This window comes from Saimiri boliviensis, chromosome 14, assembly GCF_048565385.1.
Source record: "Saimiri boliviensis isolate mSaiBol1 chromosome 14, mSaiBol1.pri, whole genome shotgun sequence".
NCBI lineage: Eukaryota > Metazoa > Chordata > Mammalia > Primates > Cebidae > Saimiri > Saimiri boliviensis.
In genome coordinates this window covers 38,038,458-38,058,164 of record NC_133462.1, presented here as the reverse complement: position 1 = coordinate 38,058,164, position 19,707 = coordinate 38,038,458, and the positions used below count along the sequence as shown (strand labels likewise).

The 19,707-nt window shown below is 48.2% G+C and overlaps 1 protein-coding gene across 1 annotated transcript; it reads right to left on the bottom strand.

Annotated features, from left to right (window-relative positions):
• Positions 1–1,639: 1,639 nt before the first annotated feature.
• On the bottom strand, positions 1,640–2,503 carry NFILZ (NFIL3 like basic leucine zipper). The gene has a single exon (XM_039465724.1). It carries the CDS (start codon positions 2,501–2,503, stop codon positions 1,640–1,642), a length of 864 nt encoding a protein of 287 aa, XP_039321658.1.
• Between the last annotated feature and the right edge of the window lie 17,204 nt (positions 2,504–19,707).

Below are 19,707 nucleotides of genomic sequence, written 5' to 3'. Positions count from 1 at the left end.
ATCTGGCGTTGCTGGTGATGCTCCTGAGTCCAAATGATCCAGTTGGCCAAGGGCATCTGGTCCTTGGTAATAGTACCAGTCCAGATGAGCCCTCCATCCCATGAGCTCTCCCCATGATTGGAGATGGAGTATTTTTATCCAGACTCTAACAAAATCCCTGATGTAATAATAATAATAATAATAATAATAATAATAATGGGAGAGGGGCTAAGTGAAAAACTGAGGAGGAGGGAGCTTTAATAAGTCCTTGGGCTCCAGGTCCCTGGAAGACCTTCCCTGCAGAATGGCCCCTTTCACCTGGGTGGGGGTCTGTATATCTGGTTCTCAGGAACAAGGGGCAGCTAGGGAGAGAGAGGTCACTGATGCCCCCGGACACAGATTGCTGGTCTGTTCCAGCAGCTTAAGGCCCCAATCCAAGACACAGAGGAAGCTAATATGTCTGACCCTCAAACTAGGTGGTAAGCAAGCCCCTAGACACAAAGAAGGGGGATTTACACCCTAGACATTAACTCCTCCTTCATTCTGTTCTTCAGTATGTTTCTTCCTAAACCCCCATCCCTACACCAGGATCATAAACCCAAGGCCAGAAAAGTGTCTTCTCTTTGTCACTAACGGCACAAAAGGAAGGTCCAAAGATCATGAGTGGTGGGTGAGGGGACAAGTGAATTATAAGCAAATTAATGAGTAAGAGAACGAACAAGTTAGCACATACATGAATGGCTAAATGAATAAATGAATGAAAGGATGAATGGATGGATGAAAAGAAGGATGTGTGGATGGATGGGTGAGGACGGATGGATGGGGTGGGTGGATGGATGAGGATGAGTGGATGGAAGGAAGGATGGATGGATGAGAATGGATGAGGATGGATAGATGGATGGCTAGATAGAAAGAATGGATGGATGAATGGAGGAATGGATAAGGTGTATGGGTGTATGGATGGAAGAATGAGTAGATGAGTAAATAGGTGAGGATGGTGGATGAATGGATGAGGATGGATGAATGGATGCATGTATAGATGGATGAGTGGATGAATGGATAGATGGATGAGGATGATAGAAAGAAGAACCAATGCATGGATGAATGAGAATAGATGCATGGATAAAAGGAGGATGGGAGGATAGATAGGTGGATAGGTCAATGGATGGACAAATGGATGGATGGATGGACAGATGAATGGATGAGGATGGATAAACTAATGAATGGACAGATGGAAGACTGAATGGATGGATGTATTGATGGATGGATGAGGATGGAGGGACTAATGGATGGACAGATGAGGATTAATGAATGAATGGATAGATGGATAAATAAATGAGATGAACGGATGAGTGGATGACTGGATAAATGGATGGGTGGAAGGAAGGGACAGATAAATGGAGAGGAGGAAGGAAGATGGAAAAGTGACAACCCAAAGCATAGATTTTACAGCAAGACAAGAGCCATGATGGGCTCCCATCCATTCCTCCCCTAGGAGGTCTGGCATGGAAGCTGTGAAGTGGACTCTCCAAGCCAGGGACCCCTACTTCCTACCGGCCTTCCCAGGTGCTGATCAAGACCAAGCTACTCATCTTTCAGATCAACCTATGCTCAGCCCTCAACACCCTCTTGCAGCCCCAGCCCTTCCCAGAGGAAGCTCTCAGCAGGGGTCCTGGCCACCCTCCCAACCTTGAGGCACTCTGCTGGAGGCTTGGGATTTGATGCGCAATTTGTGGGGCAGAGAGGGCTGACCCAGATCCTCAGGACTGTTTCCTGGGACAGGGCAGGTAACCCCAGGAGACAGACCCATGGGATCAACAGTGGGTGTCAGCAACACATCTGGCCCCGAAGCTCGGCATCTGGAGGGCATTGGTGACCACAGCCCCCAGCAGGGTCTGAGCTCTCGTCTAGACCCTACATGCCCATCCAAGAGGTGACAGCTGAAGAGGGCCGGTGGGAGGGCACTCTGCAAAGCCATGTCAATTCTGTTGAGGGTAGGAGGTGCAGACTCGGGGGAGGACCTAGAAGTGGCCAGGCCAGTCCATCTGGGAGCCAGCAGGCAGCCCTGACATCCTGGAATCCCAGCATCTAGGGAACATGGCCTTAAGAGGCAGCTGTGGGTGCCAGACAAGGATGACAGTGCTTCAGCCCCAGGGTGGTGGTCCCCGGTCCAGGGAGCTTCCCATAGCAGGGCCTGCAGGGGCAAGGCCCGGGGCCCACCAGTCAGGGGCAGGAGGCCAAAGCGAAGCTTGAGCGCCCTCAGCTCATCCCTGAGCAGGGCGTTCTCCTCCATCAGTGCAGCCAGCCTGCCCTCAATGGCTGCATCATTGAGACGTCGCTTTTCCCTGGATCTCTTGGCTGCCTCATTGTTCTTCCTCCGCTTCTCCCAGTAAACTGTGTCCTTCTTCTCTTCTGGCATGAACTCCCGCTGGCGACGTATGGTGGGTCCCCTGCCCCGAGTCCCCCACAAGGTCCTGCTATGACTCTGAGACACATCTGGCAAGCCCAAGAAACCCACATCCATGGCTACTTGGAGAACCTGGGAAAGAGGAAAGAGATCTTGGAATGAAGGCAGGAGGTGGACCTGGATGACTCCTTTTTCTAATTTATCCTGTGTCTCTACTGTCACCCATGGAGGGCACAGGTGGAGTTGGCACTGAGCTAGAGACCAAGATTTGATCTTCATTGGTTTGATGCCCAATGAAGATTGGGTGAGGCCACAAAACAAGAAACCGCTAGAAAGGCTTAAGAGAAAACAGTCATCATGAAGAGCTGGTTCAGCCCTGTACCCTCAGAAGGACACAGGCTTCTTTCAGGAGTGTTCTCCTTACCGTTGAGAAGGTCCACAGACAAGCTCAGGGCTCAGTTCAACTGGAGTTCCAAGGTAAGACTCTTGGAAGCCCAGAGGGAGAAAGAAGGATGACTGAACCTAGAAACACAGAATATGTATCCATAGAGGTAAACTGAGCCAAGGTGGGATCAGAAAATAATCTGTTATTCACCTAAACTGTGCCCAGATTGTACCCCAAGATCTCTTCAATTTGTCGCCAGAATTTTTTACCTGCCCATCCATCCATCCATCCATCCATCCATCCATCCATCCATCCAACTACCCATCCACTCATCAGCTAATCCAATCATTCACCAGTTCACTCAACTGTCCATTTGTCCACCCCTCTACCCAATTCACCATCTATCCATTTATCTATTCATTCACTCACTCATCATCCATTCACTCAAACCCTTCTCCCCATTCTATTGTACAACTGTTCATCACATCTACTACTCACTCACTCATCCATCCACCCAACCGTTCATTGATTCACTAATAGATTTATTTTTAAAAAATCATATTGTGCCTTTACTAGGCATCTTTTCATTCATATATTCATTGGTTGGTCTCAACCATCTACCCATCTATTCCTCCATTCTTTCATTGATCCAAATATCCTTCCTATGTGTCAGTCACTGTTCTACAAATGCATTCATTCATCTTTATATTCAACCATGGGTCCATCCATTTATCCAACCATCAAAAAAGCAATTTTTTTAGAGGCAGGGTCTCACTCTGCCACCCACGCCGGAATGCAGTGATGGGATCATAATTCACTGCAGCCTTGAACTGTTGGGCTCAGGCAATCATCATGCCTCAGCTTCCCAAGTAGCTGGGACTACAGGTGTATGCCATTATGCTCAGCTATTTTTAAATTTTCTGTAGAGACAGGGTCTCACTTTGTTGCCCAGGTTAAAAATGAAAAGCAATTCCCATGTGCCTAGTGTTGAAGAATTAGAGTGTTGATCACTGGGACAGAGAAAAAAAATCAAAGTTACTAGATTCCCAACTCCTAGGGTGGAGCCCAGAAAAGATGCTCAGTGTCCCAGAGAAAATAGCAAGGATGGAAGGCTACCTCTTTTGCCTCAGCCCAGTTTCTCACATTGGTTTTCATGAAGACTCTAACACAAAGTTCTGGGTTCTACCAACCACCTGGGTTCCCTGTGACTAGGATGTCATCACCTTTTGTGAATTTGGATACAAAACAGGTAGAGAGAAAAACCACAGCAAGGTGGAAGTAGTCTGTCTAAAACTTCAGAACAAACTTCAGGAAAGAAGGGGCACTGAAGGCTAGCATCTTTGTTCTGAAAACTGATGACTGTCATCTCCATAAGGGCATATGTATGTCTTTGCCTACTGTTGTATCCCTGGTACCCAGCATTGTGCTTGTAAATAGTAGGTGGTAAATAAACACTTGTTGAATGAATGAATGAATGAACAAACACATGAATGAAAACAGTCTTGTTCACAGCTGGAGAGCATTTGGCCACCTTGCTGAACTGCCACCCCAAAAACCATGAAACACACCACATTCTTCTGTTTGCTTTGGCAGAAACTAAGTGTTCATTTTTAAGACAAACTGTAGTAGCTTTCCTAAATTGGGAGTGTAACTTTTTCTTCCCCAACATTCGAATTTAGTCTTTTATTCTGCACTAACAGCTCTTGGCCTTAGTGTCTGTGGTGCATAGTTATGTGACATAATTCAGGTCATGTTTGACAGAGGATAAAGGAACACGCAACCCAACAAATAACAACATTTGTAGGAACTCTGACAATGATACTAAGTCCACATTTCCCAAAGTATGTTCCTAGGAACCCCAGTGCCAAGGATGATATGCCCTCAGAAAAAGGGTACAAAAATGTTTGAGAAATGCTGCTTACCTTATTCCTTATAGGAGAATCACAAAGTACATTAGAGGCTCTGAGAAGTCCTGTAAAAAAAAAAAAAAAGCTTAGTTTGACTTAGGGGCTCTCAAATTTATTTGCCCAGGAAATGCTTAATTTACTTCACAAAACAACTTGAGGTGCTTGTTTATTGGTTCATTCACTGTGCCAGGTGGTAAGGCAGACAAAAGAAGAAAATCAAACTGCCTCCCAGCCTTCAAAAATCCCTCAGTCTCATGAAAAGGGTGAGTACAATTATAGTAGAGAAGGAAACAGGTCTAGAGATAGAGTCTTTCATCTGCTCTCACCACACAGTAAGTCGGTGGCAGGACTAGGATCTGAACTCAAATCTGTCTAATGTGTGAGTCTGTTCTGCCACACAATGTGGCCTGCTCATGTGCTCAGGAGGCCGCCATGTCTGGAAGTCTTGGTTGGGCTTGGAGAATAAAAAATAAAAGTCTTGTGGAGTTCTTCAGTCACTCAAGTCAACAAGAACTCCTACTCACTGGAAGGTCTCCAGCACTCATGCCCAGGACCACCTAGTCACAGGAGGGACTCCAGCAGCCCATGCCCGGGAATACCTCTGAGAACTCCTAGTCATGGGAGGGACTCCAGTGCCCATGCCCAGGACCTCCTCTGAGAACTAGTCACAGGAGGGTCTGCAGTGTCCATGCCTGGGATCCCCTCTGAGAAATCCTGGTCACTGGGGAGACTCCAGTACCCAAGTCCAGGACTCACTCTGAAGCTGACAGACATCTGGGTCACCTCTCCACCTGCTGCTTCTTGCTGCAGTGGTAGGCAGCTGCACACCTGCCCACATCACATGGGCTGGGGAAGCAGCTGCAGTTAGGTGGACCATGGTCCATCGGTGCCAGATGGGATGCCCTGGGTTTGCAATTTCCTGCAGCTCTCTCTGAGTTTTGTTCCTGGCAGCCAGGCTAATAACATACGTTGCTCAGGTGTCCAAGTTCACTGAGCCCTCACAGACACCTAGGGCTACCATACCCTCTATCAGGAGCATATTATCCCCACTTACAGACAATGCAGCTGAGGCTCAGGAAAAGTTAAGTGGCTGGCCCAGGGACAGTCAGAGATTCCAAAAGTGAGTAGCATTCTTCTCCCAGCATAGTGAGTACCACCACCAACCCTGACTTCAAAGTTGCCACTGACACATCTTGAGTGCTTCTCCCCTGGTCGCATTCATGCCACCTCCCACTAATACCTCCTCCACAGTTGCATCACCCCTCTCTCCACTCCCCACAGCCCTGGTTACTGCCTAACCATTTTCTATTCCTATTCATTTTCTGCTTATTCAGTTTCTATTTTTAAAAATAAATTTGCGCCGGGCGCGGTGGCTCAAGCCTGTAATCCCAGCACTTCGGGAGGCCGAGGCGGGTGGATCACGAGGTCGAGAGATTGAGACCATCCTGGTCAACATAGTGAAATCCCGTCTCTACTAAAAATACAAAAAAAACTAGCTGGGCGTGGTGGCGCATGCCTGTAATCCCAGCTACTTAGGAGGCTGAGGCAGGAGAATTGCCTGAGCCCAGGAGGTGGAGGATGCGGTGAGCCGAGATCACGCCATTGCACTCCAGCCTGGGTAACAAGAGCGAAACTCCGTCTTAAAATAAATAAATAAATAAATAAATAAATAAATAAATAAATAAATAATAAATTTGCTTTATTATAAGTGTATGAAGATCTTAATGTCACTGGGCAAAACAGCCATGTATCAGAATAGTTCAAATTCACTCTTGCAACAAAATAATCCACATTCCATCAAGAAACAGGAAAAACGAATGCAGGGATTTAGGAATGCTATACTTGCTTCTCTTCAACTTTAGCAGCAAAAGTTGGAAAGTTCTCAAGATGCTCCTGACCTGGGCCCCCACCAGCCTCAATCCTTGTCCCCGCAAACCCACCATGAGCCCAAGAGGAGGCTCTATAAAATTCCATTTATTCTCAGCTTAAAAGCCTCTGGGGAGTGCTTATGAAAGCGTAAGTGTCTTAGACTCCTACAAATAGTCATATGTTCCTCTGTTCACCTCCACCTCCACCCCAGGATCAGGAATGAAGGAGAAGGGTACTGCATGAGTATTTATTGAAATGAACCAGTAAATGCATGAATATTTTTTAGAATAAACTATTCAATGCATAATTTTTTTTTGGAATGAACTAATAAATGCATGAATATTTTGCATGAACTAATAAATGCATGGACTTTTTTGCATGAAATAATAAATGTGTGGAGGTTTATTTATTTATTTATTTATTTATTTATTTTTTAAAGACGGGGTTTCACCATGTTCGTCAGGCTGGTCTTGAACTCCTGATCTAAGGTGATCCACCCACCTTGACCTCAAAAGTGCTTGGATTACAGGCGTGAGCCACCACATCTGGCTGCATGGAATTTTTGAATGAACTAATAAATGCATGGATATTTTTGAATGAACTAATAGATGCATGAATATATTTTGGAATGAAGAAATAAACACACGAATTTTTTTGGAATGAATTAACAAATGCATGATTTTTAGAATGAGCTAATAAATGCATGGATTTTTAAAATGAATGAATAAATGCATGAATATTTTTTGAATGAGCTAATAAATGCATGGATTTTTTCTAATGAACTAGTATTTTTTGGAATGAACTAATAAATGCATGGATATCTGAATAAATTTACACATGAGTGAAGTGTGGGTTAAAGAATGAATGAATGGGCAGATGAAGGAATACTCAAAAGGCAGAAGCCATGACAGTGGGGTACAGTGAGTCTGAACGAGTTCTCTCTCCCCACAAAGGGTTAGGCCTGGGTCAGATGAGCCCAGATAGTTCATCTGAGCCCCAGACAAGACCCCAAACAAGCCCTCACTCAGGGTCCCCCACTAGCCACAGAATCCTCCTGTCACCTTCCTGGCCCAGTCTTGGGGGGACTTCACAGGGGGTCCCAACAACCATTCCAACTTCAAGGGATGTTGACCTGAGCCCAGGAATTGATGGACATCTGTGTAGAGGTCCACAGCACATCCCAGAGCTCTGGGGTCAGCTCTGGAAAGTACCACCTTAGCTCTAGGAGAGAAGACAGACATGGCAGGCAATCCCTGAGATGAACACAGCTGGGCTGGAAAGGAACACAGCCTGGGGGTCCCTGAGGGCCACACCAGACTCAGCAATGCCCAAGGAAGAGAACTGAGTGTGAGCTGGTAGTCAGTTAGATAAAGGCAGGACAGGCCAGAGTCACTCTGAGCAGTCAGCTCTACGGCCACACCACTGAGATAGAGGAAAATTTGGTGTCACTGTGGCCTGAGTCCCTCCTGTCTGTGGCTTGGCCTGATCCCCTCTAACCACTGCCCCCCACACCTCCACGGGAACCCAGAAGGAGATGGGGCAGCAGATAGTTCTCCTGCCCAAGTTTATTTAGAGAAAATGCAGTGAGAGCTGGGCTGGGCCTTCCTGTGGTCGCAGAGGAAGTGCTAGCGGAGGGTGGCGAGACCGGCAGCTCTTCTTGTGAGGCGGTCGTGGCCGGAGGGGGACGAAGAAACAGGAAAAGGGTCTCCCTCAGCGACGCCCCCATCGAAGGCCAGCCCCACCCCAGCCCAGCAGCCTCTGCAGCTGCCTTGACCAGTGGCAATCAAAGCTGTCCTGGGTTCTCTTGGGTAACGGCGAGCTCATCCCCCTCTAGAGTCACTAAAGAGGATGTTCTGCCACACCATGTGGCCAGTTCGTGTGCTCAAGAGGTTGCCATGCCTGGAAGTTTTTTTTTTTAGACAGAGTCTAGCATTAGGTTTTATCCGTTCAAGACCAAATACACACCAAAACCTCCCTATTCCTCCCAAACACTGAGAAATAGTGGGAAAATGCTAACTTGAACCAGAGACCAAAGCAGAGGTGCCCAATGACAAGGATAAAAGTCTCCCACACATGGAAGTGCAGAGTCCCCTAATATACCAGGTGAAAAGCATACACGTGCAGAAGACCCAGACCACAGAGAAATAACCTGAAGAAGATGATGAATCTGTGGCCACCTCATGAAATTCCCACAAACTTCCCAACGAGAAGACATTGCATCTAATTACATCTGAGGAAATAGAGAATATCAGTCTAATCTGGAAAGAGCTCTACAATGAATATGTGAGGCGACTCAGAAAGATAAAGGAAGGAACGAAAACGATCAAACAAGAACAGGAGGTTATGAAACAAAAACAGGTACCTATAAAAAGAATGAATTAGAGCTCAGACATGAAACATATACCATCAATCCCTGTATCCTCAGGTTCCATATCCATGGATTCAACCAACTGCATATTGACAATACAGTATTTGAAAAAAAATAACAAGACAACAATAAAAATAATGCAAATTTAATATATATATATGTGCCAGGCACAGTGGCTTAGGCCTATAATCCCAGCATTTTGGGAGGCCGAGGCCAAGACAGGCAGATCACTTGAGGCCGGGAGCTAGAGACAAGCCTAGCCAACATGGTGAAACCCTGTCTCTACTAAAAATATAAAAATTAGCCTGGCATGGTGTTGCATGCCTGTAGTCTTGGCTACTGGAGAGGCTAAGGCATGAGAATTACTTGAGCCTGGGAGGTAGAGGCTGCAGTGAACCAAGATCTTGGCACTGCCCTCCAGCCTGGATGACAGAGCAAGATTCTGTCTCAAAAAGTAAAAAAAAAAAAAAAATTAAATTAAAAGTAAAAATATATAGTATAACAACTATTTACATAGCATTTACATTGCATTAGTTATCATGAGTAATCTAGAGATGATTTAAATTATATGGGAGAGCGGGGCACAGTGGCTTATGCCTGTAATTCTAGCACTTTGGGATGCTGAGGTAGGTGGATCACTTGAGGTCAGGAGTTCAAGACCAGCCTGGCCAACATGGAGAAACCCCGTCTGTACTAAAAATAGAGAAATTAGCTGGGCCTGGTGGTGAATGCCTGTAATCCCAGCTACTCAGGAGGCTGAGGCAGAAGAATTGCTTGAACCCAGGAGGCAAAGCTTGCAGTGAGCCGAGACTGCACCGCTGCACTCCAGCCTGAGCAACAGAGCGAGACTATCTCAAAAAATAAAAATGTAAACGAATGAATAAATAAATATTTGGGAGGATTTGCACAGGTTATATGCAATACTACACCACGTTAGATGAGGAACTTAAGCATCCACAGATTTTTTTTTTTCCTCTTTTTTTAGAGACAGGGTTTCACCATATTGGCCAGGCTGGTCTCGAACTCCTGATCTCAAGCAATCCACCCGTCTTGGCCTCCCAAAGTGCTGGGATTACAGGTATGAGCCACCATGCCTGGCCTAGCGTCCACGGATTTTAATATCCAAGGGAGATCCTGGAACCAATCCCCCTCAGATATCAAGGGATGATTGTAGTTCCCAGAAAATCCAATAGATGGGTTGACTTATAGAAGAAAAAACTCAGACCCAAAGCTGGTAAAGAATGGAAGGCAGTGTGGCGATTTCTCAAGGATCTAGAAATAGAAATTCCATTTGACCCGGCAATCCCACTACTGGGTATATACCCAAAGAACTAGAAATCGTTCTACTGTAAAGACACATGCACATGTATGTTCATTGCAGCCCTGTGTACAATAGCAAAGACCTGGAACCAACCCAAATGCCCATCAATGAGAGACTGGACAAAGAAAATGTGGTACATAGACACCATGGAATACTACGCAGCCATAAAAAACGATGAGTTCATGTCCTTTGTAGGGACTTGGATGAATATGGAAACCATCATTCTCAGCAAACTGACACAGGAACAGAAAGCCAAACACCGAATGTTCTCACTCATAGGTGGGTGTTGAACAATGAGAACATGTGGACTCAGGGAGAGGAACATCACATACTGGGGGTAGCTGGGGCGGGGGTAGGGGAGAGACACTGGGGGGTGGGGAGGGATAACATGGGGAGAAATGCCAGATACAGTATGCACCTAAAGTAAAATAAATAAATTAAAAAAAAAAGATGGAACTAGAATTTGGAGCTCAGAATTTAGCAGCCCAGGACTGAGGTCTAACTCAGGAGCTGAGCCCTGAGGCCACCTGTGGCTCTCTAAGGGTTGTTTGTGGTTTCCCCTCCCTCTTTCCTGTTTTCTTGTCTTCCCTTGCATTGTAAGGCTGGTGCTGAGCTGGACTTCACAGCCCCTCCCTAATGAGGAATGGGGCTTCCAATCCCTGGCAGGGCAGGGTGGGACAGTGGGGTATAGAGCAATGGACAACAGCCAGGCATGGTGACTCACACCTGTAATCCCAACACTTTGGGAGGCCAAGGCAGGAGGATCACTCGAGCTTAGGAGTGCAAGACCAGCCTGGGCAATGTGGCGAAACCCTGTCTTTAAAAAAAAAAAAAAAAAAAAAAAATTCAAAAATTAGCTGGGCATGAATGTGGTGTGCGCCTCTAGTCCCAGCTACTCGGGAAGCCTGGGTGGGAGGATCACCTGAGCCTGGGGAGGTCGAGGCTGCAGTGAACTGTGATCACACCACTGCACTTCAGCCTGGGAAACAGAGACTCTATCTTAAAAAAAGAGAGAGAGATTGGGAGGCCGACGCAGGTGGTTCATGAGGTCAGAACATGAAGATCATCCCGGCCAACGTGGTGAAACCCCGTCTCTACTAAAATACAAAAAATTAGCTGCATATGGTTGAATGTGCCTGTAGTCCCAGCTACTTGGGAGGCTGAGGCAGGGGAATCACTTGAACCCAGGTGGCAGAAGTTGCCTTGAGCCAAGATTGTGCCACTGTACACCAGCCAGGTGACATGGCAAGACTCTCTCAAAGAGAGAGAGAGAGAGAGAGAGAGAGAGAGAGAGAGAGAGACAGAGAGAGAGAGAGAAAGAGAAATGGCCAACCCTCTCCTCCCAAATTAGAATTTAATAAAATCTGAATGTCGTAAGAGGAGTTGGTTGAGTGAAACTAAGAGAAACGGCCAATATTGGCTATGGGATACTGACTTAGTGACTTAACCACTCTAAGCCTCAGCTCCTCATCTATAGAATGGGTTCAAAGTTATCATATGCAGATGTTGTGAGAATTAAAATGGTAAGTTGTGTCTTACATAGCCGGCAGAGGCTGGGCATGATGGCTCACACCTGTAATCTCAGCACTTTGGGAGGCTGAGACAGGTGGATCGCTTGAGCCTAGGGGTTCAAGACCAGCCTCGGCAACATAGTGAGACCCTGTCTCTATAAAAAAATTGAAAAAAAAAAAAAAATGAAGCAGAAGGTTGCTTGAGCCCAGGAGGTCAAGGTTGCAATGAGCTGTGATGCGTCACTGAACTCCTGCCTAGGCAATAGGAGTGACACCCTGTTTCAAACATAATAAGAAGAAGATACTCAGCATATCAGTGTAGTCTCCCATGAAGACTTGGGAGTCTTCTTGTGGCTTGCCAACCCTCTCTTTTGAGCCCAAAGACACCCCAGATGAAGATGAAGCTACAGTTACTTGGAGACTCAGAGATCAACAGAGGAGAGAGACATTTAAAACTTTCAAAGGACAAAAAAAAAAAAAAAAAAAAAAAGGTGAGAAAAAATAAAAGATGAATCAAGGGAGAAGGGAGTAGGCGGTCTCACCAGTTCCCCACACGTGTGGCCAGAGGGTAGCCCACAAGCTTTTCTTTTGCTCTAAGAGAGGAGCTAAAAATGACTGCAAACTCTACAGTGGGTGTAAGATTTCTTAACACTCAGGCAAAAGGTAGCATCTGTGAGGCTAACGCACATCTGGAGAAATTGTGTAGCCATGTCACTTAAAAGGGAAATATTCATTTGTTTTCATTTACGTGAGATATCAATTTTTCCACCGAAATTGGCAAAGATCTTAAAAACGATACAACCTAATGCTAGCAAGGATGCGGTAAGATGGGCACTTGCATACCTAGAAGGTGGAGGAATACATTACTTCCTGGTAAAAGAATTGAGAAATGTGAAATGAGCCAGGCATGAAGGTTCATGCATGTAACTCCAGAACTTTGGGAAGCTGAGATAAGAGGATCACTTGAAGACCAGCCTGGGCAACATAACAAGACCCCATCTCTCTCTAAAAAAAAGTGTTTAGAAAATACAAAACAAAGTTGGACTCATACCCTGTTTGAAGAATGAGGGTATTGTTTTTCTGCTACCTGGGTCACTCTCCAGGCTTCTCTCTATCCCTTTTCTGGCCTTGGTACCCCCTTATCCCTCTTCAAACACACCACTCCAGCCACATAGACCTTTTTTTCTTCTTTTTGAGATGGGGTCTCGCTGTCGCCCAGGCTGGAGTGCAGTGGTGTGATCTCTCCTTACTGCAAAATCCATCTCCCAGATTCAAGTGATTCTCTTGCCTCAGCCTCCCGAGTAGCTGGGATTATAGGTGCACGCCACCATGCTCAGCTAATTTTTGTCTTTTTAGTAGAGACAGGGTTTCATCATGTTGGTCAGATTGGTCTCTAATTCCTGACCTCATGATCCACCCACCTTGGCCTTCCAAAGTGCTGGGATCATAGGCGTAAGCCACTGCGTCCAGCCCATTTTTAACTTCATGAAAGAACGGCCCCTCACCTCCACGTAATGTTCCTTCTGCCTGAAGCATTCTTCCCTCGCCTCTTCCCTAAGCCAAATCATATTTGTCCTTTAAGACACAGCTTAGATGCTACTTCCTACAGAAAGCCCACCAGACTGCTTCCTCTCAGATAGGCCAAAAGCGCCTTCTAGGTTCCCAGGACCCAGTGAGAGTCCACTGTCACTGCAGCAATCTCTCTGGGTCTGCCCCTGTGTCCACAGATCTCCTGAATAGACACTCGAATAAACGTAAGAGGTGTGAAATATTTGCAGAAGGGGGTGTGCTCTGTGTGGTCCCAGAAAGCTAAGCAAGGACCACAGAGAGAGGGAAGAAGATGCAGTTTTGAACCAGGCCCTGAAAGGATATTTTCAGAATTCCAGCTCACTAACCAAGCAAAGATGCCTTGATAGGCAATGAGCTACCCGTCACAGGAGGTGTCCAAGCAGGGAGTTAGAGACTACTTCTCTAGGTCCAGCTCTCTGCCTTCTCCACCCCTCCTAACCAGACTCGGGGGGCCTGAGATGAGGAAGTTGCTTTCTTCCCCAAGCTGGCTTTCCTCTCACTCAAAAGTCTGCCCAAGGCGAACCAGGGACCCGCAGAGGCTGTTCCCATGACCCTGAGCAGCCCAGCCCAAGTTTCTTGGGAGGGCCGCATTTTTATAGGGTTCAGGGAGCCCAGTGGAACATCGGGGCCCTGCACTCTCACTCTGATGGAGCCCCTGCCTCATAAAAGCCTCCAGCGAAACTGATCTCTAAAACCGAGAAGCTTCTGTGGGAACTGTTTGCAAGGGGAAAATGTAAGGCACCCTGGGACCCGTGGCCCGCCCTCCCCCTCCCCCTGGCCCCCTCCTGAGCTTCAGGGGAAGAGGCCGGAAGCCGTTGGTATCTCCCGTGCCGAGCCCACAAGCCCATCTGGGGTCCCGCGTGCCAGGAACAGGCTGATGGGCAGGAAGTGGGGGTGGGCAGAAGTGTCCAGAGCCGGCGAGGCCAGGGGTCCGGTCCCTGTTCTGCCAACAACACACTTAAACGAGTGACTCCTCTTCTCTTCCCTGAGCCTGTTTTTTCAACTGTCAGACGGGCACAGGTTTGCGGCAAAGGCTGAGCAGGTAACCTGGTATACACGTTGTCCACCAACATAACAGATACTCAGCTCGTGAACACCTGAGCTCCAAGGCAGGCTTCCCAGCACTCGTGGTCCGAGCGGATGTCAGGGCTGTGTCATGCAATGGGTGCCATGCAGTGGAGATTCACTTCCTGAAACTCTCTCCCAGCGAAATTCACCTTGGGCTTGGAGCCCTCTGTCTCTGGCCCAATAGATCCCTTGGGCTCTGCCTTTCCCTCTCTGCAGGGCACTGGCCCTGGCCACCACATAGCCCCAAAGGAAGGAAGCTCGGAGACACCTTGTGTCCATCCAAAGCCCAGCTCCAGCTCCCACTGAGACTCCAGCCAGGAGGCTCTCTCTTCCAGGCACCTGAGTCCCTACATCCCCCAGAGCAGGTGGCTGGACCCCACTCAGGCCACCAAGTCCCCACCATGACGCGCGCGCGCGTGCACACACACACACACACACACACACACACACACACCCCTTGTTAATTCTATGCTGAGTCCATGAGATTGTGACTCCTGGCCAGCTTCACCCCAGACTCAGCACTCATGGGATTCCTGCTTCCCAATGCCCGAGAGCATCAAATCACTTGCCAAAACCCAGTGAGTGATGTTCCCCCCACCAGCTCCCTTCCAGCTTCCCCGTCAGTTCACAGCTGTTCTGTCCCACACTGCCACCACTCCTGCCAGTGCTCAGGCCAAAACCCCTGCTTTTGTCCTCTGCTCCTCTTTTTAACTCACCCCTAGATCTGAGCCCAAGTCAGGAAACTATTGGTTTCATCTTCAAAAATTGTCCTAGAGGCCAGGCACGGTGGATCACACCTGTAATCCCAGCACTTTGGGAGGCCAAGGCTAGAGGATCACTTTGGGCCAGGAGTTCAAGACCAGCTTGGGCAACATAGCAAGACCTCATCTCCACACACACACACACACACACACACACACACACACACACCAGGCATGGTGGCACACACCTGTAGTCCCAGCTACTTGGGAGGCTGAGATGGGAGGATCACTTGAGCCCAGGAGGTCAAGGCTGCAGTGAGCTATGATCTCACCACTGCACTGCACTCTAACCTGGGCAACAAAGTGAGACCCTGTCTCTTAAAAAAAGAAAAACTTCGGCCAGTTGTGGTGACTCACACCTGTAGTCCCAGCACTCTGGGAGGCCGAGGCAGGCAGATCACCTGAGGTCAGGAGTTCAAGACCAGCCTGGCCAACATGATGAAACCCCGTCTCTACTAGAAATACAAAACTTAGTCGGGTGTGGTGGTGCACATCTGTAATCTCAGCTACTCAGGAGGCTGAGGAAAGAGAATCACTTGAACTCGGTAGGTAGAGGTTGCAGTGAGCCAAGATCATGCCACTGCACTCCAGCCTGGGTGACAGGAGCAAGACTCCATCTCAAAAGAAAGAAGAAGAAAAAGAAAAATTTGATCTAAGATCCTCTCAAGTGCCTCACCCTTGGACCCACCTCCTCACTCAACTGGATAACTGCAACCTCTTCTCCCTGGTCTCCAAGCTCGCTCCCTCCTTCCCTCCCTCCCTCCCTCCATCCATCCGTCCGTCTGTCCCTCTGTCCATCCGTCCCTTCCTCCCTCCCTCTCTCCAGCCGCATTGGCCTCTTCCCTGTTCTTCCAACATTCCAAGTGCAGTCCTACCTCAGGGCCTTTGCACAGACTGTTCCCTCTGCCAGGAATGCTGTTCCCCAGATAGTCACATCGCTCCTCCCTCACCTCCTTTAGGTCTTTCTCCCCAGTGTCACCTCCTCAGCAAGGCCTCCCCTGACTCCCAGGCTAAACAGCCACCTACACATTTGCACACCCACACACTCACTTTATTCTGCTTATTCCAGACACTATCACTGCCCTCATTTACTTTTTCACTTTTTTCTTTTGTTTTGAGACAGGGTCTTGCTCTGTCACCCAGGCCTGAATGTAGTGGTGCAATCATAGCTCAATGCAGCCTCAAACTCCTGTGTTCAAGCAATCCTCCCATTTCAGCCTTCTGAGTACCCGGGACTACAGGCAGGTGCCACCACACCTGGCCAGTTTTTTTCTTTTTCTTTTGTAGAGACTGGGTCTTGCTATGTTGCCCAGGATGCTCTCCAACTCCTGGCCTCCATGGATCCTCCTGCCTCAGAAACGCTGTTGATCCCAAAGAACGAATTACAGGTGTGAGCCACCTCTCCTGGCCTAGTTTATTGTATCTTTTGTTTGTTGTTTGTTTGTTAGTTGAGATGGAGTCTCACTTGTTGGCCAGGCTGGAGTACAGTGTCATGGTCTCAGTTCACCCCAACCTCCTGCATTCAAGCAATTATCTTGCCTCAGCCTCCTGAGTAGCTGGGATTATAGGCCTTTGCTGCCAAGCCTGGCTAATTTTTGTATTTTTAGTAGAGATGGGGTATCACCATCTTGGCCGATCTTGAACTCCTGACCTCATGATCCTTCCGCCTCGGCCTCCCAAAGTGCTGGGATTATAGGTGTGAGCCACCGTGCCCAGCCTAGGTTTCTGTTTTTCTTTCTTTTTTTTGAGACGGATTCTTGCTCTGTCACCCGGGCTGGAGTGCAGTGGCACATTCTTGGCTCACTGCAACCTCCGCCTCCTGGGTTCAAGTGAGTCTCCAGCCCCAGCCTCCCAAGTAGCTGGGACTACAGGCGCATGCCACCACACCTGGCTAATTTTTGTAATTTTGGTAGAGACAGGGTTTCACTATGTTGGCCACGCTGATCTTGAACTCCTGACCTTGTGATTCACCCGCCTCAACCTCCCAAAATGCTGGGATTACAGGCGTGAGCCACCACACCCAGCCTAGGTTTCTTATTTTTAATTGACAAATAGTAATTGCAGATATTTGTGGGGTATGACGCCACGCTTTGATGTATCTGTACTGTGTGGAGTTACTCACTCAGGCTCATTAACAAATCCATCATCTCATAAACTTATTGAAATCGGTTTGAAGAGGTACCAGCACTCCAGGCACTATTTACAACAGCACAGATACGGCACCAACTTATGTGTCCATGGATGGACGAAGAGATAAAATGTGGCATAAGCCTGGGCAACGTGGCGAAACCCATCTCTACAAACAAAAACAAAAACAAAAAAACCAAACGAAAACTAGCCAGGCATGGTGGTGCATGCCTGTAGTTGCAACTACTTGGAGGCTGAGGTGGGAGAATTGCTTGAACCCAGAAGGTCGACGTTGCAATGAGCTGTGATTGCACCACCACACTGCAGCCTGAGAGAGGAGTGAAAGGAAGGAAGGAAGGAAGGAAGGAAGGAGGGAAGGAGGGAAGGAGGGAAGGAGGGAAGGGGAAAAAAGAGAAAAGGAAGTAGGCAAGGTGGAAAGGAGGGAGGGAGGGAAGGAAGGAAGGAGTGAGAGGGAGGGAAAGAAAAGAAGGAAGGAAGGAGGGAGGGAGGGAGAAAGAAAAAGAAAGAAAGAGGGAGGGAGGGAGACAGGAAGGGAGGGAGGGAGGGAGGAGGTGATGTGATATACGTGCGCGATTCAATGCTACTTAGCCTTGAAGGTCAGGGAAAATCCCGTCATTTGAGGCCATGTGGATGAACTTCCTTCCTTGATCATTACTGATGGTTGATGTGGTTATGGTGCGTGTCTCTGCCGCTAAAACACCGGCCTCCAAGGACAGGGACTGTTCCCCCTCAGTGTCCCCAGTGCCCAGAACAGCACATGGCATACAGGAGGGCTTAATAACTGTTTGTTGAATGAGTCAATGTAAGCAATGTTGTTTAATTCTCACAACACTCCTGGGAGGCCCCATATCTCTTTTTGCCCTGGAGGCTCGGAGAGGTGCAGCGACTTACTCGGGGTCACACAGCTAGTCACAGGTGGGTTTGAAACGTGGGCAGCCAGAGCCCAGAGCCTACCCTGCCAAGCCTGAGATACAACCTGAACTGTAACCAGGTCCCAGTAGCACCTTTGAAGCCAAGACGCAGCTCCTCTGGAGTCTCCTACAGGGCAGTGGCCGGCATTGTTGCTCAGGACTGGGTGCTCATGAAGCCCTAGGCTCTCAGTCTCCCTTCTGTGAAATGAGTCTAGGGAGCTCACTGAAAGAAGTGGCTTCTGGCCCTTGGAACACCCCCCGCCCCCCGCTCCGCCCCGCTAGAGGTGGCTGTCCCTCCTTATCTCCGAAACTTTGCTGAAAGCAGGGAAATTCTTTCCACCCCCTTACCTTGAGCCTGGAATACACCATGCACTCCTGGAGATGGGCCACAGCTTCATCTCTGGGGACTCCGAGGGCACGGACTGGACCCTGGGACTCCTCTAGGTCCCCCAGATACCTGCTAGCGTCATCCAACTCCTTTCTGAGTCCCTTACACTGCCTATGCTAAGCCCTTTACAGACACTATCTGCTGGAGAGATCTTTTCACCACGAAAATCAGATGATGCTACTTTTCTGCTTAAAAGCTTTAACAGATCAAGCCTGTGCTCCCTTCCCCCACCCACAGAGCCTGGGAGATCCAGGTGGAGCTCATCCTGGCCCCGCTCCAGCCACGCTGGCCTTCCAGGGCCTTGGCACATGCAGCCCCAGCACCTGCAATGCTCTTCCTCCCCTCCCCTCGTTCCCTCACCTCCCTCCTCTTACCACAAATTCCCTGGGAAGCCTGCTCTGACCTCCCAGACTAAGCCAGGTGCCTCTGCTTCTGACTACAGGTGCTTCTGCTTCTTAGTATTTCGTATTGTTGTGATTTTACAGGTATTTGTGTAATTATTTGATTAATGTCTCTCTTTAAAAAAAGATTTTTTTTTTTTTTTGGAGACAGAGTCTCACTCTGTCGCCCAGGCTGGAGTGCAGCAGTGTGATCTTGGCTCACTAAAACCTCTGCCTTCTCAGGTGCAAGCAATTCTCCTGCCTCAGCCTCCTGAGTAGCTGGGCTCACAGGTGCATACCACCATGCCCAGCTAATTTTTTTTGTGTTTTCTAAAGAGACAGGGTTTTACCATGTTGACCAGGCTGGTCTCGAACTCCTGAACCCAGGTGGTCTGCCCGCCTCCGCCTTCGAAAGTGTTGGGATTACAGGCATCAGCCACTGCACCTGGTCTTTAAATATTTTTAGAGACAGGGTCTTGGTCTGCCACCCAGGTTGGAGTGCAGTGGTGGAATGATACCTTGCTGCAGCCTCCACCTCCTAGGCTTAGCCTCCCGAAGAGCTGGGAATACAGGCACGAACCACTGCACCCAGCAACTAACATCTCTCTTTCATGATGCCACTGCCTGTCTTTCTTCCCTGTGGTGTATCCTCACCATGGGGGCTGGCATGAAGTTGGTTGCTTGATAAATACTTGTTGAATGAATGAATGAAATCCTATCACCCCGGACTCTGAT

Excerpts from the sequence above, each read along its gene's own strand:
- NFILZ (XM_039465724.1), bottom strand. The coding sequence starts at position 2,503 with ATGGATGTGGGTTTCTTGGGCTTGCCAGATGTGTCTCAGAGTCATAGC.